The following is a 26,663-nucleotide window of genomic DNA, read 5'->3' as shown; positions in this document are numbered from 1 at the left end:
CCTCTGACTTTGTTCTTAAGATTTTTTTGGCTATTTAGGGTCTTTTGAAATTCTATAGGAATTTTAGGCTGAATCTTTCTACTTCTGCTAATAACCTCATGGGGAATTTGATATAGATTACGTTCAATCTGTAGAATGCTTTGAGCAGCAGTGACACCTTAACACTATGTAGTCTTTCTTTCTTTTTTTTTTTAAGATTTTATTTATTTATTCACAAGAGGCACAGAGAGAGGCAGAGACATAGCCAGAGGGAGAAGCAGGCTCCTTGCAGGGAGCCTGACACCGGACTTGATCCCCAGAACCCGGGATCACACCCTGAGCCAAAGGCAGACAGATGCTCAATTGCTGAGCCAACCAGGGGTCCCAACATTATGTAGTCTTCCAATCAATGAACTCGTGACGTCTTTCCATTTATTTGTGCTTTTTTTGAATTTCATTCAGCAACATTTTTTAGTTTTCAGTGTACAAGTCTTTTATCCTTTTTAAAAAATATTTATTCATCTATTTTTTTTTTTTTTTTATTTAGAGACCCCGGAAGGGTGGGGGAGGAGGGGCAGAGGGAAAGGGAGAGAAAAAATCCCAAGCTGACTCTGCACCAGGCACAGAGCCCAACACATGGCTCAATCTCACAACCCCAAGATCATGTCTTGAGCCGAAATAAGAGTCAGACAGACCCTCAACCCAATGAGCCACTCAGGCGTCCTACAAGTGTTTCCTCTTGGTTCATTTTTTTCTTTTTTTTTTTTTTTCCATTTTTTTCCTAAGTATTTTATTCTTCTTACTTTCCCAACCCTGGGGTTTTCTACATATAAAACTTCTACTTGTTTTCTACTTCTTCCTTTCTGTTTCGGATACCGATTATTTCTTATTATCTAATTACTCTGGCTAAAACCTCCAGTGGTATGTTGAGTAGAAGTAATGAAAACAGCATCTTTCTCTTCTTGATTTTAGGGAAAAGTCTTTTTTCATGTTTGAATCATGGGAATGTTTCACCCATTCAAACTAAATGAAAATATACTTTTTAGTTTAGTGGCCTTTTTAGTTTAGTTTAGTGGCCTACTTCTCATTTGAGAAGTGGTCTCTGCATTCTCCAGCACTGCAGAGGCCCATGTTTGTAGACCCATCCTACCCTGTTCTCTCTCCTGGAGTCTTTGAGGATGAGGTGGTATCTTGGTTGGTTTTGGTTTTTTTGTTTTTTTTTTTTATTTATGATAGGCACACAGTGAGAGAGACAGGCAGAGACACAGGCAGAGGAAGAAGCAGGCTCCGTGCCCCAGGAGCCTGATGTGGGATTCGATCCTGGGTCTCCAGGATCACGCCCTGGACCAAAGGCAGGCGCTAAACCGCTGCGCCACCCAGGGATCCCTGGTTTTGAATCCACACCCCACACACCCAGCCACTGACTTGTGGCTCTCTCAGTATTCTCAATACAGGATTGCATTTGAGTCTGCTGTTGTGTTTGTGTGTGTGTGTGTGTGTGTGTGTGTGTGTGTGTGTTTTAAAGATTTTATTTATTTATTTGAGAGAGAGAGAGACTGACTGGGAGAGAACAAGCAGGGTGTGGGATTGAGGAGGAAAGGGAGAGGGAGAAGCAGACTGAGTAGGGAGCCAGACATGGGGCTCAATTCCAGGACCTTGATATCATGACCTAAGCTGAGGGCAGATGCCTAACCAACTGAGCCACACAGGTGTCCCATCTGCTGCTCTGTTTCAAAGGAAAGACTGTCAGCCTGAGATCAAAGTTGAGTTCTGAATTATCAAAATCCCAACAAAAGTGGAATTCAGAAACAGTGCATCCCCAATATGGCAGCCACGCCAATGATGATTTCTCTTATTTTCACTTATTTATTTAACCCTTACCACAGCCAGATACTGGAGATAGAAGCAATGGTCTCAGCTCTCACGTGGCTAATGGGCATCGTATGGGGATAAGTGATGGTCCAGTAGATTCAGGTCCTTTAGTCACACCTATTTGAAGGCACAGAGGCATCTGTAATTACTCGCCTTCTCTATGTAGCCTGCTGGGCCAAAGGGCAGGCTGTATCTGCCGTGGCTCATTTCTGGCAAAAGGCCAGGCTCCTCTGGCCTGAGCCTCCTAATGAATTAGAGGTAAAAACTGGGACATGGCAGGTTGTCCACCAGAATGAAGATTATGCCTCCCCTAGTCCTAGATGACTATGCAAGCCCAGCCACTTTGAAATGAAGTGGATTCTGTGGAAGGATTTTTGGTTGTTTGTTTAGAAAACTAACATTTATTATAGATTGAAGGTGTAATACAGTTTCCAAAAATGTGGCAGTGAGAATACCAGCATAAAACATAAATTTGAGGGCAGCCAGGTGGCTCAGCGGTTTAGTGCCACCTTCGGTCCAGGGCATGATCCTGGAGACCCGGGATTGAGTCCCACGTCAGGCTCCCTGCATGGAGCCTGCTTCTCCCTCTGCCTGTGTCTCTGCCTCTCTCTCTCTCTCTCTTTGTGTCTCTCATGAATAAATAAATAAAATCTTTAAAAATAAAAATAAATAAATAAATAAATAAATAAATAAATAAATAAATAAATAAATTTGAGTGGTGCCTGGCTGGCTATTAGTAGAGCATGCGACTCTTGATCTTGGGGTTGTAAATTCATGTTGGGTATAAATATGACTTAAAGATAAAAATCTTAAAAAAAAAAGAAAAGAAAGAAAGAAACTTGTGCTAAAAACAACCTTATTCATCATTGGCAATATTACATAACAATTTTCGTGGATTATATTTTAGTGCCTTCAAGGAAGGTTTTCCCTGAAAAGAAGAAAAAATGATGCAGTTATAGCCAAAAAAATAAAAGAGTACAAATCCATATATGGTGTTTACTGAGTGCCAAGCATGGCTCGAATCACTTTATACATTTATGTATTAATTTACTTCTCACAACAACCCTATGAGCTAGCTGCAAATGGAGTCTCCAGTAAATTGAAACAGAGAAGTTAAAAACAGCATGACTCCATCCTTAAGGTAATATATGACCATGCCTAGGTGTTGAAGGGACAGGTGGGGCCTTGCGATTTCCAAAGACAGATCAAAGGGAGACCTTGTCCAGGGTTAGGCATCACTGAGATGTTCTTTACTGAGCTCTCATGGCCCTTTGCCAAGCTTGCCCTTACATCTCTGTAGAACTAGCTTTGAAGACATTTTAAGCTAAGTCCCTTCCCAGAAGAGAACTCCCTCCTAATAACTTCTTCCAGACCAGCTGGGGAGAAAGGGCCTCCTCCTACCCTATGAATAAGAGAAAGCTGGGGTCTCAACAGAAACTGAACTTACTAGCTGTTGCAATTTTTCTGAAGGGAAATGAAACCTAGTGCTTTTAACTGACCCTTCCGCCTCCCCCCAAAAGAACAAGAAAAAGAAAAAAGAAAAGTCACACATGGTAATAGGAATGGAATTTGATGATGACATTCATAAATGTGGCAAAAACTCCCAGACCCTGCCCATCCTTACAGATTTTCCCAGGTGATTACTAATTATCTCATTTGACCCCCACACGGAACCTGTCAACAAGGGAAGCGACCATTATTTCCTCCCCTTTCCATGTCGGAAAAGCTCATTTACTCACCCAGGGTCTTCCTGATTCCGAAGCTGGAACTCTAAACTTCTTTTCTTTTCTTTTCTTTTTTTCTTTTCTTTTCTTTTCTTTTCTTTTCTTTTCTTTTCTTTTCTTTTCTTTTCTTTTTCTTTTCTTTCTTTTCTTTTCTTCTTTCTTTCTTTTCTTTTTTTTCTTTTCTTTTCTTTTTTTTCTTTTTTTAGATTTTATTTATTTATTCATGAGAGACACAGAGAGAGAGAGAGAGGCAGAGACACATGCAGAGGGAGAAGCAGGCTCCATGCAGGAGCCCAACGCGGGACTCACGGGACTCGATCCTAAACCGCTGGGCCACCCTGGCTGCCCTAAACTGCTCTTTCTTTCTTACTCTGGATTAAACATTCCCACCCGCCCCCCAGGGTTCAATTGTCTCCTTTTTGCCTCTTTTCTGCCTCCTCTCCTGGGTTTCTCCATAAGCCTGCTGAGAGTTTAGTACACTCTGCCAAGCTCAGTTTGTAAAGCCCCAGAGAGCTCTGCTTATTCTGGGGGGTGGCGGGGGGGTGCCCTCCAAGACTGCCAGAGCCTTCCTGGGGTTCAGGCAAGATTCTCACACGTGCCTTTTTGGCAAATGGTCTTGGCAACCTCATGAATCCCAAAAGAGACTGATTCTTAAAAGCTGCTCTCCATCAGTTCTCTGTGATTAGGGCAGTTTCAAAACTAAAATCCATTTAGTTTTGATTTTGCTTTGGGAAGAGGAAACACCCTGTTTGCTCAACTCCTCCTAAAACAATAAATCAATATTTATGTCCAGACCCCGACTGGATGGATCAATTGATTTCAGAGATGTTTTTCCTCCTATTCGTCCAAGTGCTGGATCCCACAAAACAAGATCAGTTTTAGGCTGAATATTTGCGAAGATTTTGTTTAAATTCTTCACCAAGTACTGTTTAGACCAATTCTGACGAACGGTCTCAAAAGTATCTAGGACTAGACTCCGTTAAAAATCTAGATATACGATTCCTAGAAAGGAGAAGGCAAGTAGAGGGAAGAGGGGGTAAAGTTTCGGACAAGTCTAGTTCTTCCTTTGGAGCCAGAGGGGAGATGGTCATCAATTAGCCTATTCGATGATTTGGAAGCAAGGTTTGGAAAAGCCTGGAATCCAGAGACAGGGCTTCACGGGTTAACTAGCCCTGGTCACATCGGCCGGTCGAAACTCCTCCTCTCGAAACTCCTCCTCCCGCAGTGAGGTGAAGATATTCGAAAATCACCCCACCGCAGACTCCTCCCCCTGGCGAGGAAAGTCTCATTGAAATGCTGCAAATGACCGGGGCCCCGCGTGCATTTGCCGCCCGACCGCGCGAAGCCCGGGTTTCCTGCACGGCAGCTAGCGGGAGGCTGGGAGCATGAGACCCGAGGGCTGGGGGCTATGCTGGGCCGCCGCCCTGCTCCTCGCAGCGACGGGGGCGGCAGGTAAGGCTGGCTCCAGGTTCCCGCGTGCGGTGGGGTGACCTCCCAGAACTCGGGGACCCCCTGGATAATTCTGGGGCGGAAGCGGAATATCACCCCGTCCTTGTGAGATGTGTGGGGAAAATGGCACGAAGTCCCCAAACGGCTTGGAGGGAGTGATGATGGGCCTGCGAGGCTTTGGGGGTGTGGGGGCGTCACGAGAAGCGGGGCGAGGCTTTCCCTAGAAGTCGCCGGATGGGGGGGCCCCCCTTGTGTTCCTCAGAGAGGGACAGCGGGCTCTCCAGCCCTAGGGAGGCAGGGACCCCTCATCGAGTTGTTCTAGGGTGAGGGCTGCCAGAAGCCCGGGGGGTCCCTGCGGACGCCCCGGGGCGGCTTTGTACCGCGCAGGGGCTCGGCCGGAGCCCAGAGCCGGACGCAGACCTTCCTCACGGGCTCCGCACGCTCGCTTCTGCCGGTGGCCGCCGCCTGCGGCCCCGCCCCCCGGCCCCGAGGGCCAGTCCCCGAGCTCCCATTGGACGCGACTGGAACACGCGAGCCTCGAGCCACTCCCCTCGGCCAATGGGAGGCGGCGGATGCGAGGGGCGCGCGGGGCGGGGCGGGGCGGGGCGGGGCGGGGCGGGGCTTGGCCCGAGGTGTGGCTGGGGACCCACCGCACCTGGTTCCGGTGAGGCGACCGCGGAGTTCCTCGCGCCCGGCCCGGGTTCCTGTCACAAAGCGGCCCGCGCGTCCCAGGCCCCCGGCGTCGCCTCCGCGGCCCCGGCCCGGGTGGAGTTCGCCCTCCGTGCCCCCAGACCCCTTTAGGGGCCTCCGCTGAAGCGCGGCTGAGAGACACGCAATTCGCGGGGACCCTCCGCGGGGGCAGGGCCCGGGCGGCGGCAGCGTCACACGGATCCCTCGGGGTGGCCTTGCTCGCTCAGACGCTCTGAACGGCTTTAGCGGCGGCTGTGCGCACGGCGATGTGCCGTTGACGGGGGCGTCCGGCTTAGATGTGGTGATGGGAGCACTTGGTGCGCCCTCCCTGAGGTAGCCTCCCCGAGGCATTTGACCTCGCCCTGGGTATCAGAGAAGCGGGCTCTTTTCCAAGCTTAGAACCACAGCCGCCCATTAAAGAATTGGGGTCACCCGATCGCAGGATGGCAGGAAACGTTTTTTATTGACAGGAGGGGAGTGGGCGGCCTCGTGTGCGGAGATTTGAACTGGGATTCCTTCCTCCCCGTGACGCGTCAGTTTTCTCCGAGGGGAGGAAGGGAGGATGCTGCCGTACAGGGGAGTTGCGGCAACTCGGCCTCCCGGTGTGTGAAGACGAGGGAGTGCAGCTTGTCAAGAGGCGTGTAATTGACCTTGTATTTCAAACGCCTGTTGATTCCATGCCTGAGGAAATCGTGGCTCAACTCTTGAGCAAGATTTGTCACTTACTTACTTTAGTTTCGGCTTTCCCCCTGGGGTTCTGATATAGCCGCAGGAGGAGGAGTTTTCTGGAACTGTCTATGTGGCCGGGCTGGTTAACCCCTGAAGCCCTGGCTCCCATTCCAGTCTTTTCCAGAGCTGCTCCAGGGCCAGCTGCTTGATCTGTCCAATTTTGGTAAGCCTGGAAGAGCTGAGCCCCGCCCCCACCACCCCAAATTGGGAATGCACCTCCCGAAAGATCTCTTTCCTTTCTCTCAACTTGTATTTGACTTTTTTTTTTTTCATCCCTAAGTGGAAATGATGACAGTGAAGTCTTGAGCAAGATGCGTTGCTTGACTTTAGTTTTCTCTGTCCAGGAGCCTCAGTCCTGATGTGTTCCCCAGACTCCTGGGAGCTAGCAGCTCCTTCTCTGGTGTTAACAGGATGATGCGTATTTGTAGCAGTCCTGGCTGCTCCCGCGTGCTCCTTAACTGTCTTTAAAACATTTTGAGGGGTGTAGGGAGATGGAAATTCTTGTTCTTTATCCTTGGAAATGGAAATTGTTGGAATCTGAACTGCATGCCTTCCCTCAGCCAGATCAAAATCAGTTAACAGTTGTGTGCGGAGTATGGAGTATGCCCAGGGCACACCCAAGAAACTCTACGCAGAAAAGTAGAGCACCTTGCAAAGAGTTGTGTCTGTTTTAGCAACGTGGGCCAGGGAGATTCATTTAGTCATTGCTGGGCATACTTTTCTTCCAGGGCAACATTGGAAAAAAGACCAGGAGAGCTTTTTTGAGACTGCGAACCTTCAATGGGAATTATGTGGCTCATTCTGTCTTTCCAGGATATTCCTGCTCTTATCTGTAGGGTTCCTCCCTTGATAAGATCCAAATCTAGATGCCTTTGTTGCTCAGTGCTTTGATGGCCCTTCACATTTCATCTTAAGTACATTAATAGCATTCACACTTTCCGTGGCTGTCAAGCACGTGACATTTGTTGCTAAGATACCGTGGAGGTAAAAAAAAAAAAAAAAAAAAAAGATACCGTGGAGGTAACCAGCAATGAACAATCACAAAAATCAAACCCTCCCCAAATGAGCTGACAACAGCTTCCACAGAGATCACCTCTGAGGAAAATGCCTTGGCATCCCCTAGTTTGGAAAAGCCTGCTGGAAAATTGATTTTTCATTCATATTCAGCTGAGTCTGTTTGCTCCAGCTGTTTCTTTTTTTCAAAGAAACAATTCTATAATTTTTTTTTTTGGAAAGATTTTATTCATTCATTCAAAGACACAGAGAGAGGCAGAAATAGGCAGAGGGAGAAGCATGCTCCCCGTGGGGGGCCTGATTTGGGACCCTGGGATCTGGACCTGAGCCAAAGGCAGACGCTCAACCACTGAGCCACCCAGCTACCCCCTATCTATAATTTTGATTTTCCTCAACAACTCTGTTCAGTAGTATGGGGGAAAAAAACATCGAAAGCATTTATGTGCTGGAGAAAAAGCAGAAATGTGTATTCTCCTTTTCTGTTTCGATAACCTTATTCCTGACTTGTCCTATGTGACAGGAGAAATTTACTGGCTAAGTTTTGAGATTTGGACGCTGGAGGGTGTGAGTGTGTGCAGTTTTTGTATAATTTTAGACATCCCCAGCCTGAGGAGAGATGGGTGGATGGGGGATGCTCCAGTTTGCTTTTACTGGAATGCAAATGAAACTGACAAGGAAAACACAAACCTCACTTCTGCAACAGGGAGGAAGCCCTGTGGTTTCTTTGGGTAGTGGTGCTTGAAACAGGACTGATTCAGTCCCCTTTCTCAGAACGGTGTTGTGTGCTGTGGGAACAACCTTCTGATGTGCTGTCTCTTGGTGCTTGCTGTTCCTGATCCCTGTCCCCACTAGCCAGACCATGGGACTTATTGATTTCCCAGCTGACAGTTGCCTGGCTGCGCCTGTAACAGTAAAATCCATTAGCTTTTCATTCAAACATTGTCTGGAGCTGTCAGCCAGCTATTGGACGACCTATCCTGATAAAAAGTAAGGGTAGGGTTTTCCTGTTGGTGAGGTCTTCAGCCATCTTTGACTAGCAAATATTTGGAGAGCTGTTGCCAGGGTGAAGACATGGTGTCCAGGGAAAGGGTTTATTATTCCTTATCCCTCTTTAAAGGGCCTCAAGGGGTTATTACTACTTCCAGTCTTTCTGGTGGTATGTTTTGTTGGTAAAATAGGGCTTTGTGCAAAGGTTAGGAGGCCAGAGGAGTGGATTAGTGGTAATGGAAGTTGTGATCCCCTAGGAGAGGAAGATGTGATAGAAGCTCCTCCTCCAAGATCCTCATTGCAAATGCTCTGTGCTTGAACTTCCTCTTTAATTTTTTTCTGAGAGTCCTGGAATTCCAATTGCTTTTTACCCACCCTGTGTGCCAGTAGCGAGAAGTGAGTCATATCCGGCCTTTGGGACAATTACAAATCAGTTGTGAGTCATAAGGGTGTAGGGTGTATTATAGAGGCAGCTCTGAGGGAGTCATTGTTCAGATCAGTAGCTGGGCAGTTCGATTATTGGTATCTGCAGCACATTCCAAAGCTCAACACATTCCCTTCCCTCTTACTTTCTCCTCCTCATTCTCCTTAGTCACCTGGGCTGTCCACTACGGCCACCTCAAGCATGGCATCCTTATAATTCAGTTTCCCATTTCTTTAATTCTTCTAAGCACTCCTTGTATTTCTCTGAGCCACCCAGGTGGCCCTCACCCCCGTTTGCTTTTTAAAATGGACAGCCCCAGTGGCTCAATGGTTTAGCACCGCCTTCAGCCCAGGGCGTGATCCTGGAGACCCACATCAGGCTCCCTGTATGGAGCCTGCTTCTCCCTCTGCCTGTGTCTCTGCCTCTCCCTCTCTCATGAATAAATAAATGAAATCTTTAAAAAAAAAAGTTAAAAAAAAATAAAATGGACAGATATTAAATGAAGAGTTCAGTGAGTTTTGGTAAATGTCTACCTCCATGAAAGCACTTCCCTTTAGGATATAGAACATTTCCAACTTCCTAGAAAGTTCCCTGGTGCCTCCTTTCTTGTTTAATTACCTCCCCTACACACTAGAGGCAACCACTAATCTGATTTTTATGCTTAGAGATTAGCTTTACCTGAACTACAACTTCACATACTCTTGAGCAAAAGAAGCCAGGCAGGTAACGTTCCAGAGATTCATCCATGACAGTGCATTCACCAGCCAGTTGTCCCCTTTTATTGCTGAGATGTGTCCCATTGGATGAACACATCACCTGTTTTTAACCTGATGTTATGTCAGCATGTGTGCAGAGCTCCTTTTTGTTATTATGTTCCTTAATCCTCAAAACAGTCTCACAAATAGGGACTCTCCCCTGTTTTACAAATGAGGAACTGAGACCCAGAAGGATTAAGTCAGTAGTGCAAGTCAATCTACTTAAATGACCCAGAAAGCCATTTAAACCTAGGTCTGGGGGCACCTGGGTGGCTCCTAACATTAAGTGTTAAGCATTGGCCTTCATCTCAGGTTATGATCCCGGGGTCCTGGGATCAATCCCCATTCTGCATCCCTGCTCAGCGGGGAGCCTGCTTCTCCCTCTCCCCTCTGTTCCTGCTCTTTCTCTCTCTTTCTATCTCTTTGAAAGAAAGAAACAAAGAAAAGTTAAAACAAACCCAGGTCTGACACTCACTACACTGCCTCTCAGGGAGTCTATGTGAAAGGGCTGGGTGAACCATCAAAGTAGAAATGATAAAGGGGCTCATATTTGAGAATGCAATACATGGGTGCATACATACATAAATGCAGACACACCTCATTTTTTTAAAAGTTTTATTTATTTGAGTCATCTCTGCACCCAATATGGGGCTTGAACTTACGACCCCGAGGTCAAGAGTCGCTCGCTCCTCTGGCTGAGCCAGCCAGGCACCCCCAGACATACCTCATTTTATTGAACTTTGCAGATACTGTCTTTCTTTACAAATTGAAGGTTTTGGCAATCCCTCATGGAGCAAGTCTCTATTTTTTCCACAGCTTTTGCTCACTTCATGACTCATCATATTTAATGTAAACATAACTTTTTTTTTTTTTAAAGAGTTTATTTATTTATTCATGAGAGACACACACAGAGAGAGGCAGAGACATAGGCAGAGAGAGAAGCAGGCTCCATGCTGGGAGCCCGACGTGGGACTCGATCCCAGTACCCCAGGACCACGCCCTGGGCCAAAGGCAGGTGCTCAACCACTAAGCCACCCAGGCGTCCCTAAACATAACTTTTATATGCATCAAAAAAATTCGTTTGGTTCGCTTTATTACAATAGTCATTTTATTGTGGTGGTCTGGAACTGACCTGCGATATCTCCAAGATATGCCTGTATGTAAATAGTTAGATAATATAAATAAATTAAAAATAAGTAAATATATAGTTATTTTAGTTAAAATAGCTCCTTTTGGGGGGGGGGGGCGTGCCTGTGTGGCTCAGTTGGTTAAATGTCTGCCTTCAGCTCAGGTCATGATCCGCCTGTGATCCCTATGTCAGGTCTCCCTTGCTCAGTAAGGAGCGTGCTTCTTCCTCTCCCTCTGCCCCTCCCCACTCTTTATGTTCACTCACTTTTCTCTCTCTCCTCTTTCTCTTAAATAAATAAAAATCTTTAAAAATAATAGTAAAAACAGCGTTTTAAAAAGATTTTATTTTTAAATAATCTCTGCACCCAATGTGGGGCTTAAACTTATGACCTTGAGATCAAGAGTTGCATGTCCCACCAATGGAGATAGCAGGCACCCCTAGGGAGGTCGTTTTTAAACTGGGTCCCAATGTCCCTGGCCCCCAGGAACCCCCGGCCCAGGTTCAGGATTAGATTTAAGCCTGGCTAAAGTGTTCAAGGGGGTCTGGAGGTCTCTAGCTTTGTCTACTCCTATTGGAATGACCAAAGACATCAAAAGATACTTGGAATAGTTAGACAATTGGAGTAACAAGCACTAAAGCCAGGGACATGCAGTGACTGGTATGGTTATTGTGCTTGATTATTTTTTCTTTCCTTTTAAAAAATCTAAAAAATAAAGTATTTTTTGAAGAAAAATAACTCTGAAGTGAGCTGGCCATTATTCCCTACGTGGAAGCACAGATAAGATTCTATTTCTTTTCTTTTCTTTTCTTTTCTTTCTTTCTTTCTTTCTTTCTTTCTTCTTTCTTTCTTTCTTTCTTCTTTCTTTCTTTCTTTCTTTCTTTCTTTCTTTCTTTCTTCTTTCTTTCAAGGTTTTATTTATTTATTCATGAGAGACACACAAAGAAAGAGAGGCAGAAACACAGGTAGAGGGAGAAGCAGGCTCCATGCAGGAAGCTCGATGTGGGACTCGATCCCAGGACTCCAGGATCACACCCTAAGCCAAAGGCAGATGCTCAATGGATGAGCCACCCAGGCATCCCTCTTTTCTTTTTTTCTTTTTTCTTTTTTCTTTTTTTATTATTATTATTTTTTTAATTTATTTATGATAGTCACACACACACAGAGAGAGAGAGAGAGAGGCAGAGACACAGGCAGAGGAAGAAGCAGGCTCCATGCACCGGGAGCCCGATGTGGGATTCGATCCCGGGTCTCCAGGATCGCGCCCTGGGCCAAAGGCAGGCGCTAAACTGCTGCACCACCCAGGGATCCCTCTCTTTTCTTTTTTTAAAAAAAGATTTTATTTATTTATTAGTGAGAGATATAGGCAGAGGGAGAAGCAAACTCCCTGCAGGGATCCTGATGCAGGACTTGATCCCAGGACTCCAGGATCACAACCTGAGCTCAAGGCAGACACTCAACCACTCAGCCACCCAGGCGTCCCAATAAGATCCTATTTCTTTAAAAATAGGGCAATAAGGAACTATTACAAACTATTCTGCACATCCTTTTTCTCCCCAGTTAGAAAATGTGACGGGCAGCTTTCCGTTTTACAACTTAGGATGACTGACTTTCTTTCTTTCTTTCTTTCTTTCTTTCTTTCTTTCTTTCTTTCTTTATTTTTGGACTTCATCTTTTTCAGTGGCTATAGAGAATTCACATTATTATCATCTACAGATTTTGCATACATCACTATATTACCTACAGTTAGATATAGATAAACCTTTTTAAGTTAGGTTGTGTGTTAATTAGGGGTGCCTGGATGGTGCAGTTGGTTAAGCATCTAACTCTTTGGTTTCGGCTCAGGTCATGATCTTAGGATCATGGAATCGAGCCCCCACTTTGGGCTCTGAGCTCAGTTGGGAACCTTTTTGAGAATCTCTCTCTCCCTCTGCCCCCCCCCCCCATGTCCTCACTCTCTCTCTAAAATAAATAAATAAGTCTTTAAAAAAAAACCCATGCATTTATTATCTCACAGTTTCTGTGAATCAGGAATTTGGAAGTAGCATAGCTAGATGTTCTGGCTCAGGGTCTCCCATGAAGGTGCAATCTGGATGACTACAAGGAAAAAAAAAATTGGGCAAGCTGGGAGGGAGCATTGCAGCAGACAGAGCTGCAGGGATTTGAGCTCTGAGGTTGTGAAACTTTTATGGGATCCAGTACAGAGCCAGGATATGGGTCACAAGATTCATTGTGAAGGGGGCAGGAAAAAGTCCCTTCCACAGTGTTATAATTCACACTGTTTTGGGGCAGGGGGCAGTTTTTGAAATCTGGTGACCTCAAGGTCATCACTGCCTTCCTTGCTTGTAGGGAAGCTTTCAGATCAGCAATTTATGGGGAAAACAAACGTCTGCAGGTGTGTGTGTGCGCGTGAGCGTGTAAGGAAATGGGATGGAAGGAGTGCTGGCCATATATCCATGAGATTGGAAGGGAAGTACTAGGCAGGTCCTTTTAATTAAATAAAATAATAAAATAATCTTTAAATAAATAAAATCTTTAAATAGCCTTTCTATTTTGGAATTAGGTTAGATTTACAGAAAAGTTGCAAAGATATTGCAGAGAGTTCTCATGGGCCCCACATGCAGATTCCCCCAATGCTAACATCTTATAGACCATGGTATATTTGCCAAAACTAAGAGTTTAATGTTGGCATATTACTATTAATTCTATCTAGACTTTATTTGGATTTCGCCAGCTTTTCCCTTTCCTCTTCTAGGACCCAGTCCAGAATTCCACTTTGCATTTGGCCCTAAAGTCTTTCATCATAGTCTTAACTAGTTGCTCTCCAAACTCTTTAAATTACATACCTCCACTGGTAAAACAAAACAAAACACACTGAGTATGTTCTCCCCAATATAAATTTTCATTATATACCACTATTACTGGTATGATATGACTCCATAGAAAAGCAGAGATGTTGAACAGGATGAGCTTAAAAATACGTAACACTTCTTTTTTTTAAGATTTTATTTATTGGGCAGCCCAATAAATTAATTATCTTTGTGCAAAATGAGGTAATGATTAAATTTTGTACAAACCATTAAACTATTCTTTTGGTTATGGCTAACATTCAAAATTGATAAAAGGAAAAAGAGAGGTGCCCAGGTGGCTCAGCAGATTAAGGTTCTAACTCTTGCTTTCGGCTCAGGTCACAGTCTCTGGGTTGTGGGATCGAGTCCTGAATTCTGAATTGCTTGGTGGAATCAGCTTGGGATTCTCTCCCTCTCTCTTTCTCTCCCCCTCTACTCCTTCCCCTGCTCTGTCTCTCAGATAAAATGAATGAAATCTTAAAAAAGAAGAAAAAGAAAAACGATCTTTCTTTAAAGATTTTATTTATTTGTTTGAGAGAGAGAATGAGATGGGTGGGAGTCAGATAGAGAGGGAGACTCTGCTGAGTGGGGAGCCCAACACAGAGCTCGATCCCAGGACCCTGAGATCATGACCTGAGCTAAAGGTAGTGCTTAACTGACTGAGCCACCCAGGCACCCAAAAAAAAACAATCTTCTTACAAGAATAGTGGAACTTATAATAAATATAGCCAACATTCAAAACTTATATTTTACATACTATTTGCCTACAGAACATCTGAGTCAATAAGAAAATCCTGCTAGCTTCTATTTTTATTTTTTTGGTCTTATTTATTCATATTTTTTGGTCTTTTTTATTTATTCATAAAACATGATGAGATAAGCCACATCATAATTTTGGCCACATTGTTTTAATTTACATAGGGCATCCAAGTTTATACTTAGAGATTAAAAGATTTTTTTTTAATTACCGGGTCTCACTAATAATAATAGTTTGCTTTGATTCTAGTTCACATAGAATTGTGCATTCCAAATCAATGATCAATTGATTGAGGGATGCCTAGTGACTCAGCGGGTAAGCATCTGCCTTCGGCTCAGGGCATGATCCTGGAGTTCCAGGATCGAGTCCCACATCGGGCTCCCTGTATGGAGCCTGCTTCTCCTTCTGCCTGTGTCTCTGCCTCTTTCTGTGTCTCTCATGAATAAATAAATAAAATCTTTTTAAAAATTATCGATTGATAATGAACAGTTAATGAATAATGGTCAACATTGAGATCTCTTTTCCAAAATGCAAAAATCAATGTATTTTAGGAAATTTCCCCAAAATTTACTTGTCCTCTTTTTTTTTTTTTTTTAAAGATTTATTTATCCATGAGAGAGACAGAGAGGCAGAGACACAGGCAGAGGAAGAAGCAGGCTCCATGCAGGGAGCCTGATATAGGACACCATCCCCTGACTCCAAGATCATACCCTGGGTGGAAGGCAGGCACTCAACCGGGGATCCCCAACTTGTCTTCATTTTTATCTAAAAATCTGAGTCTTTTTTTAAAGTTTTTATTTATTCATGAGAGACAGAGAGAGAGAGAGAGAGAGGCAGAGACACAGGCAGAGAGAGAAGCAGGCTCCCTGCATGGATGTGAGACTGGATGTGAGACTGGATCCTGGGACTACAGGATCACGCCCTGGGCTGAAAGCAGGAGCTAAACCACTGAGCCACCCAGGGATCCCCAGTTTTTGCTTTTCTAGAAAAAAGTTTCTCTTACTACAGCTTTTGCTATGTCTCTGTTCCATTGTTTTTTATCTGACCTTCCAGTATCTGATTATTTTTGCTGCAGCATCTCTGTTCTCTAGCATCCACATTCATCATTTCTCACAATTTTTTTTTAATTTTTATTTATTTATGATAGTCACACACAGAGAGAGAGGCAGACATAGGTAGAGGGAGAAGCAGGCTCCATGCACCGGGAGCCCAACGTGGGATTCGATCCCGGGTCTCTAGGATCGTGCCCTGGGCCAAAGGCAGGCGCCAAACCGCTGCGCCACCCAGGGATCCCCATTTCTCACAATTTTTATCTCTGTATTTCCTCCCTACCTACTGGAGACGGCCCCTCATTTTTCCTTGATTTCACACTGTCAATTTTCCTCATTACTATTGCCAACACAGGTTTGTAATATGTTAAATCATTTAAATCATTTTCTTTATTCACATGCAAGGAACTTACACTATTTTGTTTCCTACCTTAGTGGGTCCATACATTGGACTCAACAACTATTATGTCAAGTTTTACACGTTTTAGATCTAGTCTTTGCATCCTCTGCTACACTTTTAGTTCATGAAATTTATTGGGTGTGTTTTACTTCCTGGGAATGATTAGATTCTATTTCTAGTTCATTCTGCAGCTGGCAGGAAATAGAAACACTCAGGTGGTGGTGTCAGTTTCCAATTCTGGCGCTGAATGGTCCTTCCTCTTCCCTTCTCTCTCAGTGGAAGACAAATGCGGGAGAAACGAGTTCCAGTGCCAAGATGGGAAGTGCATCTCCTACAAGTGGGTTTGTGACGGGAGGGCCGAGTGCCTGGATGCCTCAGATGAGTCCCAGGAGACCTGCAGTGAGTCCTCTTTGGGTGTAACACACTTCTTACCCTCTTTGATGATAGTGGGTGACAGACAAAGTGGACATCAGCCAGCAGATTCATGTGTTGAACCATGAATTGGGATTTGGGGGAGGAGATGTTTCTGAACTTTAAGAGCTTTTTTTTTTTTTAACGAGGTGAAATTCACATAATGTAAAATTAACCATTTTTAAAATTTTTAAAAATTTTTTAAGAATTAAAAAAAAAGAATTTTATTTATTTTTGCATAAGAGACATAGAGAGAGAGGCAGAGACACAAGGAGGCTCCATGCAGGGAGCCTGACATGGGACTCGATCCTGGGTCTCCAGGATCCCACCCTGGGCTGTAGGCGGCGCTAAACCGCTGAGCCACCAGAGCTGCCCAAATTAACCATTTTAAAGTGACCAGTTCAGTAGTATTAATACGGTCATGATGCTATGCCACTATCACCTCTCTCTCCTTCCAAACCTTTCCACTGCTTCATGTCTGATTTTTTTTTTTTTTTTTTTTTTTTTTTTTTTTTTTTTTTTTGATTTTTTTTTAAACAAGTTCCATTACATGTCCTTCATTTTGACCCAGAAAGGTGGGCTTGGCACCTTCTTTCTGAAAACTGTGTTTTTCCTCTGCAAACCTGGGGCTGGGAGGCAGATTGGGCTTCCCTCTGAGCAAACGCTCAGTTCTGTTTCTCCCACAGTGTCTGTCACCTGCAAGTCGGGAGACTTCAATTGTGGGGGCCGTGTCAACCGCTGCATCCCTCAGTTCTGGAGATGTGATGGCCAGATGGACTGTGAGAATGGCTCAGACGAGCAAGGCTGTCGTAAGTGTGCTCCCTCCCCCTGCAGCCCTGCGAGGGTCCCACTGGTTCCCCCAGGCAGTCCTGCCCCAGCTGAGCTGCAGATTGGTGGCTCTTCAGTTGGGTCCATCTCCTGGAAGCTTCTACCAAGCCCTCTTGCACTATTTGAACCCCACCTTGCCCAGGAGGCATTGCAGGGGATACTGATGGTATCACTTCTTGGGGTCATCAGCATATTCAATGAGGCTGTCCTTGTCAAGTGTCTTGCCACCCACATGGCACAGGATCTGTTGAGCCCCTGTGACCACCACCACCAGCCACCCTGGGAGGCCAAGCACACAGTAGGTGCTTGCTGTCCAAGACCTGACCCCTCAGCTAACCTGAGAAGAAGGAAGCTTCACCAAGTTGCAGGGTTCTGGGAAGAAACAGGGTCAAGAGTCCTGGAGGGGGAGGCACATTAGAGAGCTGGGTGTCTGTCTTGGCTCTTCAATGCTAGTTAATTAGTTATCGAAATGAGTGGTTTGGTTTGGTTATCCTAATAGGGTAAGTCTCTGAGAAAAATAACTGGGAAAATTTTAAATAACTAAGATAATGTCAGATTTGCAAGTTTGGAAAATATAAAGCTCCATGATATTAAAAAAAAAAAAAAAAAGCAACACATGAGTTTCACATACATTCACTTTAGAAATGCATGTCTAACCTGGATTAATTGTCATCTGATGAAATACCCCCTCAGGGAATATTTACAAATAAAATGGATTGTTATTCTTCTTCCAGGTACATTTTTTTCCTTCCAGCTTTATTGCAATATACTTGGCATACAACATTATGTAAGTTTAAAGAGCAGGCGGCAGAAAATTAATTAATTTTTTAAAACTTTTTTTTTTAACAAAAAACAAATTTTTTTAAAGTTGCCAATTTCTTTTTATTTTTTCTTCCTACAGATTTTATTTATTTATTTGAGAGAGTGGGTGGGAGGGAAAAGGAGGAAGAATCTGAAGCAGATGGGATGTGCTGAGTGCAGAGCCCAGTACAGGGCTCAATCCCACCACCGCAAGATCATGACCTGAGCCAAAATCAAGGGTCAGACACTCAGCTGCTCAACTAACTGAGCCAACCAGGTGCCCACACCCCTTTGTAAAATTTTTTGGGTGGAGGTGGCACCAGGGTAACTCCATTGAGCGTCCTACTCTTGGTTTCTGCTCAGGATTGTGAGATTGAGCCCCAAGTCAGGCTGTGCTGGTTGTAGAGCCTGCTTAAGATTCTCTCTCTCTCTCTCTCCCTCTCCCTCTGCCCCTCTCACCCACCTCGTGTGTATGCTTTCTCTCTCTAAAAACATAAAGAGTAAAAAAAAAATTAAATATTAAAAAAAATTAAAAAAAAACATAAAGAGTAGGTGATGATTTGTTACACATACATATTGCAAAATAATTACCCCTGTAGTATTTTTTTTTCTTTTTTTTTTTTTTTTTTTACCCCTGTAGTATTAACTAACATCTCCATCACATCACATGAACCACATTTTTGCGGGTGGCTCTTTTAATAATAACAGCAAACTTTTTTTTAGGGTTTTATTTATTTATTAGAGAGAGAGAGAGCACAAGCAGGGGGAGCAGGCAGACAGAGAGAAGCAGGCTCCCTGCCAAGCAAGGACCCCGATATGGGGCTTGATCCCTGGACTCTGGGATCATGACCTGAGCCAAAGGCAGATGCTTAACTGACTGAGCCACCCAGGTGCCCTAATAATAACAGCAAACTCTTAAATAGTGCTTCCCCTGCCTGGGCCCATGTACAGATGAGGAAACTGAGGCACAGAGGGGCCACAGGAGCAGGCTGGGGACACTCACCTTGCCCGGGGTTTCCTATCCAGGGCCCCTGACCACTATCCTGGCTTCCTCTCCAGGGTCTCTCACTGGGATCCACCCTCTCCGAGGCTCAGTGTCTTCATCTTTGGAATGGGCTGCTAGTGAGAAGTGAGGGCTCTCTGGTGACCAGGTTGTCTTTTCCCATCAATCCCTGCAGCGCCCAAGACATGTGCCCCGGATGAGTTCCGCTGCCAGGATGGAAAGTGCATTGCCCCAGAATTCGTCTGCGATTCAGACCAGGACTGTTTGGACGGGTCCGATGAGGTGTCCTGCCACATACCCACGTGTGGCCCATTGCACTTCCAGTGCAATAACTCTGCCTGCATCCCTGAGCTGTGGGCTTGTGACGGCGACCCAGACTGCAAGGATGGCTCAGATGAGTGGCCACAGCACTGTGGGGGCCGCAACACATCAGCCCCCCAAGGGGACGACAACCCTTGCTCTGCCCTTGAATTTCACTGCCAGAGCGGCGAGTGTATCCATTCCAGCTGGCGCTGTGACGGTGGCCCTGATTGCAAGGACAAGTCTGACGAAGAGAACTGTGGTAAGGGCGTTGTGCATGGGTCCTCTCCCCTGTCCCATAGCTGGCCTTTCAGGACTTAAACGATTTCAAGCCACACAGCAAGCACTTCAGTCTCATTTCGTGTCTCTTCTAGTGTTACTGATCACATGGAAGAGAAAGCCTCCCTTAAAAGGAGACCCTGTCTTTTATGCTTGTATAATTAATCTCTCTTAATTTAATTAATTAACTACTTATTTATATGACAAAGAGGAAAAAGAGGGGAAGCAGCAGAGGGAGAGGGAGAGGGAGAAGCAGGCTCCTGGCTGAGCAGGGAGCCTCATGCAGTATTTGATCCCAGGGCCCCAGGATCATAACCTGAGCCAAGGGCAGATGCTCAACCAGCTGAGCCACTCAGGCACCCTTAATCTCTCTCTTTTTTTTTTTTTTTTAATTTTTTTTCTTAATCTCTTTTTTTGACAAGGGGAACAAGCTATTATTTTCATCCAGAAAGGATCCTGGGCTCCAGGCCTGGCTGGTGATCTTTGGCCAAGGACTCAACCTCACTGTGTTGTGTTCTCCTCCCTCACAGATTGGGGCAAGAACATTGGCATTTGTAGACTTCAACTGGAGTCCAGCACCACCCACTCAAACGTTCTGTGATGGTGGAGACATCCCATGTCTGCACTGGGATAGCTGCTACCGAGGAGTAGCTGGTGCAACCACAGAATGGAATATTTTGTGTTATTTCACTTTAATGAATTGAAAGTTTTGTAGCCACACATGCTTAGTGGCTCCTGTGTTGGAGACAGTGCAGATAAAGCATTTTACCAAAGCCCTGAGTCATTGCTTCCTGAATGAGGGGCTGGTTCCTCAAAGCTAGCGGTGTTCTAGATTCACAGTAGACATGCTTTCATGTCTCTGTTTCTTTGGTATCTTTGCTCACGTGCACTCTTTTCATAGAATTGTAATTGCAATCTCTGTAGATGTAATTAGACTTTTTAAAAGTCACTTTAAAAAACATCACTTTGCTGAGTGAAGTAAGTCAATCGGAGGACAAACATTATATGTTCTCATTCATTTGGGGAATATAAATAATAGTGAAAGGGAATATAAGGGAAGGGAGAAGAAATGTGTGGGAAATATCAGAAAGGGAGACAGAACGTAAAGACTGCTAACTCTGGGAAACGAACTAGGGGTGGTAGAAGGGGAAGAGGGCGGGGGGTGGGAGTGAATGGGTGATGGGCACTGGGGGTTATTCTGTATGTTGGTAAATTGAACACCAATAAAAAAAATCACTTTTTTTTTTTAAGATTTTATTTATTCATGAGAGACACAGAGAAGCAGAGACATAGGCAGAGGGAGAAGCAGGCTCCCAGTGAGGATCCTGATGTGGGACTTGATCCCAGATCCTGGGATCACGACCTGGGACAAAGGCAGACGCTCAACCACTGAGCCACCAAGGTGCCCTCCCTTTTTTTTCAAGTTTATGTCTTCTTTTTAAAGTAATCTCTACATCCAATGTGGGGCTTGAACTCACAACCCCAAGATCAAGAGTTGCACACTCTAACAATTGAGCCTGCCAGGTGCTCCTACATATCACATTTTTAAATAATGTATGGTCTTGTATATAATCAGTGCTAAAACTTAACACAAACTCACTTAATTCTTATAACTTGTGAACAGGCTTCCCTCATTCTTTACAGATGGGGAAACTGAGGCCCAGAATGGGTGAGTAACTGGGGGACACACGCCTGTGAAAACAAAAAATTAATCTTTCTATGGGTACCTGGGTGTCTCAGTGATTATCTGCCTTTGGCTCAGGGTGTGATCCCAGGGTCCTGGGATCGAGTCCTATATCGGACTCCCCATGGGGAGCCTGCTTCTCCCTCTGCCTATGTCTCTGCCTCTCTCTCTGTGTCTCTCATGAATAAATAAAATGAAAAAAATTTGTCTTCTACTGCAGCATCATCTCATAAACATTTGTCCTACTTCACAATGTGACTCTGTTCTGCACAATGGTACTGATCAAATTTGTCACAATTTGGCCTATCTCTGTCTAGATTGGGGATACAATATTGCTCTTCTGCTAAGAGTAGCCTTTGGCTCTGTCAGGTTTATAGCAAATTATGTGATCTAGAGACACCTGACTGGCTCCCATCAGTAGAGCGTGCAACTCTTGATCTCAAGGTTGTGAGTTCAAGCCCCACATTGGGTATTGAGATTACTTAAAGTCTTTTTAAAAAAAAATTGTGCGTTCTCAAAAATGCATAAGTGGAAAGACTGGAGAGAACTCCAGGAAAACTCAGTGGTTGTGTTAGGGTGCTTCCCCACATTTTCTTATTTTCCAAACTTTACTCTGTGACATTAGTAATAATTTTCGGGGATTCTTCATTGAGGTAGAAAGTACTTACTGCCATGAAAGAAAATCTAAAACTACATTGGTCAGGGAAGCCTGGGTGGCTCAGTTGGTTAAGCATCTGACTCTTGATTTCAGTTCAGGTCTTGATCTCAGCATTGTGAGGTTGAGCCTCATATCAGGCTCCATGCTGGGCGTGGAGCCTGCTTAAGATTCTCTCCCTCTCCCTTTGCCTTCCCTGCCCCCTCTTTAAAAAAAAAGAAAACTACATTAGTTAAAATTTAGAACATGAAATGGGGGGTACCTGGGGAATTTTTACTCAGGTGGGAAGTAGATAAAATGGATGGGCCACTGTCTTCTCCTGCTGGCAGTGGGCTGTGTTTTCTCACCTTGAAAATCTTTCCTGTTACATGCTCTCCCTGATGCCTGAGGTTGCCAGGAAATTGCTGCTTCAAAGATGGTAATTGGTTTTTCTTTGCTGCTCCTTGAAAAAAACCAACATGTGCCCTGTCTTTCCCAGCTGTGCCCACATGCCGGCCTGATGAGTTCCAGTGCTCAGATGGGACCTGCATCCATGGCAGCCGGCAGTGTGACAAGGAGTATGATTGTAAGGACATGAGCGATGAGATTGGCTGCATCAATGGTGAGCTCCCCTTGTGTCAGCCCTGCACCCACCCTATGTCTTCGGGCAAGTTACTTGACCACCTCAAACCTTACCTCCACTTATCTGACCAATGTGCGTGGCAAAAGCATCTACTTCAGGACTGTGAGATTTAACGAGGCCAAAGTGTGCAGAGCTTCTGTCTTTTGAACTTAGAGATAACACGTGCAGTATAATTCCATGGAAAGCCCTTTCCTGAGCTTATAATATGACAGTTCCACTCCTGGGAATGGTCCCAGGAGGACATGCAGAGCAGCACTGGCCTAATGGCAAAACATAAGCAGCAACCCGATTGTTTATCAGTAGAATTAACTTTAAAATGGTTTTAATTGTGGCAAAATCATGTAACATAAGGATTTTATTTTTTTTTATTCAAATATTATATTTATTTATTTTTAGAGCGAGTATGTAGGGGAGAAGGGGGAGGGCGGCTGAGAATCTTTTTTTTTTTTAAGGATTTTATTTATTTATTCATGAGACACACACACAGAGAGAGAGGCAGAGACACAGGCAGAGGGAGAAGCAGGCTCCATGCAGGGAGCCCGATGAGGGACTCGATCCGGAGTCCCCAGGATCACGCCCTGGGCTGAAGGTGGCGCTAAACCACTGAGCTGCCCAGGCTGCCCAAGACTGAGAATCTTAAGCAGGCTCCACATCCAGTGCGGAGCCAGGTGCCAGGGTTAGTCTCACAACCTGAGATCATGACCTGAGCTAAAATCAAGAGTTGGGTGTTTAACTGACTGAGCCACCCAGGCACCCCCTGAAACAAACTTTTTTTGAACAAGAAGTTAAATGCTGATAATCCACTTTTTAACAATTGTAAATGATACATCTCAGGAAATTAAGTATGTTATGTTTTATTTATGAATACATTTACATATAATCATATACAAATGAACTCTCATGTGAATAAGGAGTAGTAAGCAGGCTCTTGCATCTCAGAAGCACCTGACCCTCCTCTTTGCCTCTTAGTGACACTGTGCGAGGGCCCCAACAAGTTTAAATGCCACAGCGGCGAGTGCATCACCCTGGACAAAGTATGCAACTCGGTCAGAGATTGTCGGGACTGGTCGGACGAGCCCCTCAAGGAGTGTGGTGAGCCCCGGGGTGCAGGTGGTGCTCAGACTTATGGGGAGCTGGGGATGTGACCCAAACATGGATACTGTGCCTATGAGTGCTTTAGCTGTGGGGCAACACAAATGTGGGGGTCCTTGGGGATAAGTGGCTTTGCTTCCAAGCCTCAGTGTTCACATCTTTAGGATGGTTCACACATCTTAGGGTAGCTGGGGATTGGCTGTTGCTATCCTTGTAAGTTTTCAGCAGTGCCCCTTAACCTGTAACTATGTAAATATTTTGGACTTGACCAGCTGTAAGGTCTGTCACAGCTGTTCAACTGTCACACCTGTTCAATAGGACCGTTATGGCAGGAAAATAACATGAATGCACATGTGCACACAAACGTGTGTGACTGTGTTCCGAGCAAACCTGATTATGGACATTGATGTTTGAATTTCATGTGGCACAAAATACTGTTTTTCTCTTTATTTTTCTTTTTCTTTTCAATCATTTAAAAAAATGTAAAAACCATTCTTAGCTTTTGGGCCATGCAAGAACGCATGGTAGGCTGGCATTGGCCAAAGTTCTGTAGAGAGCCTGTGCATGGATGCTGGAGCTAAGTACCCTGAGTGTGGTCCAGCACTGTGATCTTGGACAAGTCTTTGAGCCTGGCCATGCCTCATTTTCCACAGCTGTAGTTCAGCTACCTGTATGGTTGTTGAGAGTTAGCATATGCAATTGTGGGATATGGTTTTTATTTTTTATAATCAAGAACATTTTGAAATGAGTTTTACCCAAAAATAGCAGAGGATTTATCCTCTTCACCATTTTTAAGTGTCCGGTTTAGCGGCATTAAGCAGATTCACATGGTTGTACAACCATCCCAATGATCTGTCTCTAGAACTTTCTCATCTTTCCTGATGAACCTCTGTCCTGTGAAACACCAACTCCCCACCCCTCCCCCACTCCTGGTGTCTGCCATCTACTGCCTGTCTCTGAACTTGACTCTAATAGGGACCTCCTAAGAGTGAATCCTATAGTATTTGTCCTTCTGTGCCCCACGGAGTTCACTCAGTAGAATGTCCTCAGATTCACTCATGGCACTACACATGACAGTGGTTATTTTAAGTCCCCTTAGCAGACATGGTAGTTCACTGGTCTCCACGTCCTTGTGATCATGATAAGGGTGATGAGATGGTGCAGGGGTACTAACGACCTGAGCGTGACCAGTCTGCCCACCCCTCCCCCACACCTGGTGCAGGGACCAATGAGTGTCTGGACAACAAGGGCGGCTGCTCCCACATCTGCAACGACCTCAAGGTGGGACACGAGTGCTTGTGCCCAGAGGGCTTCCAGCTGGTGGACCAGCGAAGATGTGAAGGTGAGTCCTGAGCAGGATGGGCTCCCTGCCTCCTCAGCCCTTTCTCCTTGTGTGGTTGCCAAACCTTAACAGGTGTCCCCACCTGTTAAGTGGGCATGAAAATGGTGCTGACCTCCAGGCCAGTTAGGAGGATTTAATGAGGTTGCCAGATGCATGGGTCATCAAGTACAGGCTTGGCCCGTGAGGAGCACTTGGTTCTTGCCTTTGGGGATTAATAATTAAGAAATAAATCCCTGCTGACGCAGCTTTGCCCTGTGGGTGGCACCTTTGGGGTGAATGGTGAGGTCAGGGTCATTGTTGGAGATGACGCTTGGCTGTTTCCGTGTTTTCATTCCTGAACCTGATGGCCCCCAAGACCTTGGTTCTGCAGGTCTTCCCCAGAGGGCATGGGGTGTCCCCATTTGCTCCCGGGAGGCATGGCTTTTAGTAGGAGCCCATCAGTCTATCAGCACCCCATGAAGAAGAAGCCCCAAATCTTTTTCTGTGCCCTAACTTGCAGATATCGACGAATGTCAGGATCCCGACGTGTGCAGCCAGCTGTGTGTGAACCTCGAGGGCAGCTACAAGTGCGAGTGTGAGGAGGGCTTCCAGCTGGACCCCCACACCAAGGCCTGCAAGGCTGTGGGTGAGCAAGGGGTGGGACCAGTGGGGCAGGGGTGGGGCTGGTGGGGGGAGAAGGGCACACTGTGTCCTGCAGAGACCTCTGGCAGATGGATGAGCAGGCCAATTAGAAACTTTCTAGGAGGCTGCTCTCACATGTCTTGCTTCCCTGCAGACTCAGGTCAGTTGCATGAGTGCTGGTTTCTAGCCCTCAGCCCTGCCAGTGGCTTCAGGGTACAAGAGGTGAAAAGCCATGGCCTGAAGGGCCTGCACCCTCTCCAGCTGTTCTTTTTTTTTTTTTTTTTTTTTTTTTTTTTTTTTTTTTTTTTATTTATTTATGATAGGCACACAGTGAGAGAGAGAGAGGCAGAGACACAGGCAGAGGGAGAAGCAGGCTCCATGCACCGGGAGCCCGATGTGGGATTCGATCCCGGGTCTCCAGGATCGCGCCCTGGGCCAAAGGCAGGCGCCAAACCGCTGCGCCACCCAGGGATCCCCTCTTTTTTTTTTTTTAAAGGGTGAGTTTTATTTCTATCAATACATCGGTAACATTCACCATTGTTGGGAACCAGCTTTATTTTTTTTAAGTGATATTGATAGATTTATTTTTATTTCTTTTAAAGATTTTATTTATTTATTTATGATAGTCACAGAGAGAGAGAGAGAGAGAGAGAGGCAGAGACACAGGCAGAGGGAGAAGCAGGCTCCATGCAGGGAGCCCGACATGGGATTCGATCCCGGGTCTCCAGGATCGCGCCCTGGGCCAAAGGCAGGCGCTAAACCGCTGCGCCACCCAGGGATCCCTTGATTTTTTTTTTTTTTTTTTTTTTTTTTTTTTTTAGATTTTATTTATTTATTCAGAGAGAGAGAGAGAGGCAGAGACACAGGCAAAGACACACGCAGAGAGAGAAGCAGGCTCCATGCAGGGAGCCCGACATGGGACTCGATCCCGGGTCTCCAGGATCACGACCCGGGCTGCAGGCGGCGCTAAACCGCTGCGCCACCGGGGCTGCCCCCCCTCCAGCTGTTCTTATTCACTTACAAGAACCTATACCCAAAAAGAAAATTCACTTAATACAGACCAAGGTATAATCTCTCATAAGAAAACCAAATCACAGGTCAGCCCGGGTGGCTTAGCGGTTTAGCACTGCCTTCAGCCCAGGGTGTGATCCTGGAGACCCGGGATTGAGTCCCACGTCAGGCTCTCTGTATGGAGCCTGCTTCTCCCTCTGCCTGTGTCT

The 26,663-nt window shown here is 45.4% G+C and overlaps 1 protein-coding gene across 1 annotated transcript in view; it reads left to right on the top strand.

Annotated features, from left to right (window-relative positions):
* Nucleotides 1-4,838: 4,838 nt before the first annotated feature.
* Nucleotides 4,839-26,663, top strand: part of LDLR (low density lipoprotein receptor) — a 37,601-nt gene continuing 15,776 nt past the window's right edge. The window contains exons 1-8 of the mRNA XM_025457563.3: nucleotides 4,839-5,027; nucleotides 16,082-16,204; nucleotides 16,903-17,025; nucleotides 19,024-19,410; nucleotides 22,245-22,367; nucleotides 23,358-23,480; nucleotides 24,703-24,822; nucleotides 25,322-25,447. Coding sequence (XP_025313348.3) covers nucleotides 4,961-5,027; nucleotides 16,082-16,204; nucleotides 16,903-17,025; nucleotides 19,024-19,410; nucleotides 22,245-22,367; nucleotides 23,358-23,480; nucleotides 24,703-24,822; nucleotides 25,322-25,447 — 1,192 coding nt within the window. The 5' untranslated portion in view covers nucleotides 4,839-4,960. The remainder of the gene's footprint in view (nucleotides 5,028-16,081; nucleotides 16,205-16,902; nucleotides 17,026-19,023; nucleotides 19,411-22,244; nucleotides 22,368-23,357; nucleotides 23,481-24,702; nucleotides 24,823-25,321; nucleotides 25,448-26,663) is intronic.

This window comes from Canis lupus, chromosome 20 (assembly GCF_003254725.2).
Source record: "Canis lupus dingo isolate Sandy chromosome 20, ASM325472v2, whole genome shotgun sequence".
Classification (NCBI taxonomy): domain Eukaryota; kingdom Metazoa; phylum Chordata; class Mammalia; order Carnivora; family Canidae; genus Canis; species Canis lupus.
The sequence above is the reverse complement of the archived record's forward strand: the minus strand, read 5'-3'. Positions and strand labels throughout refer to the sequence as shown.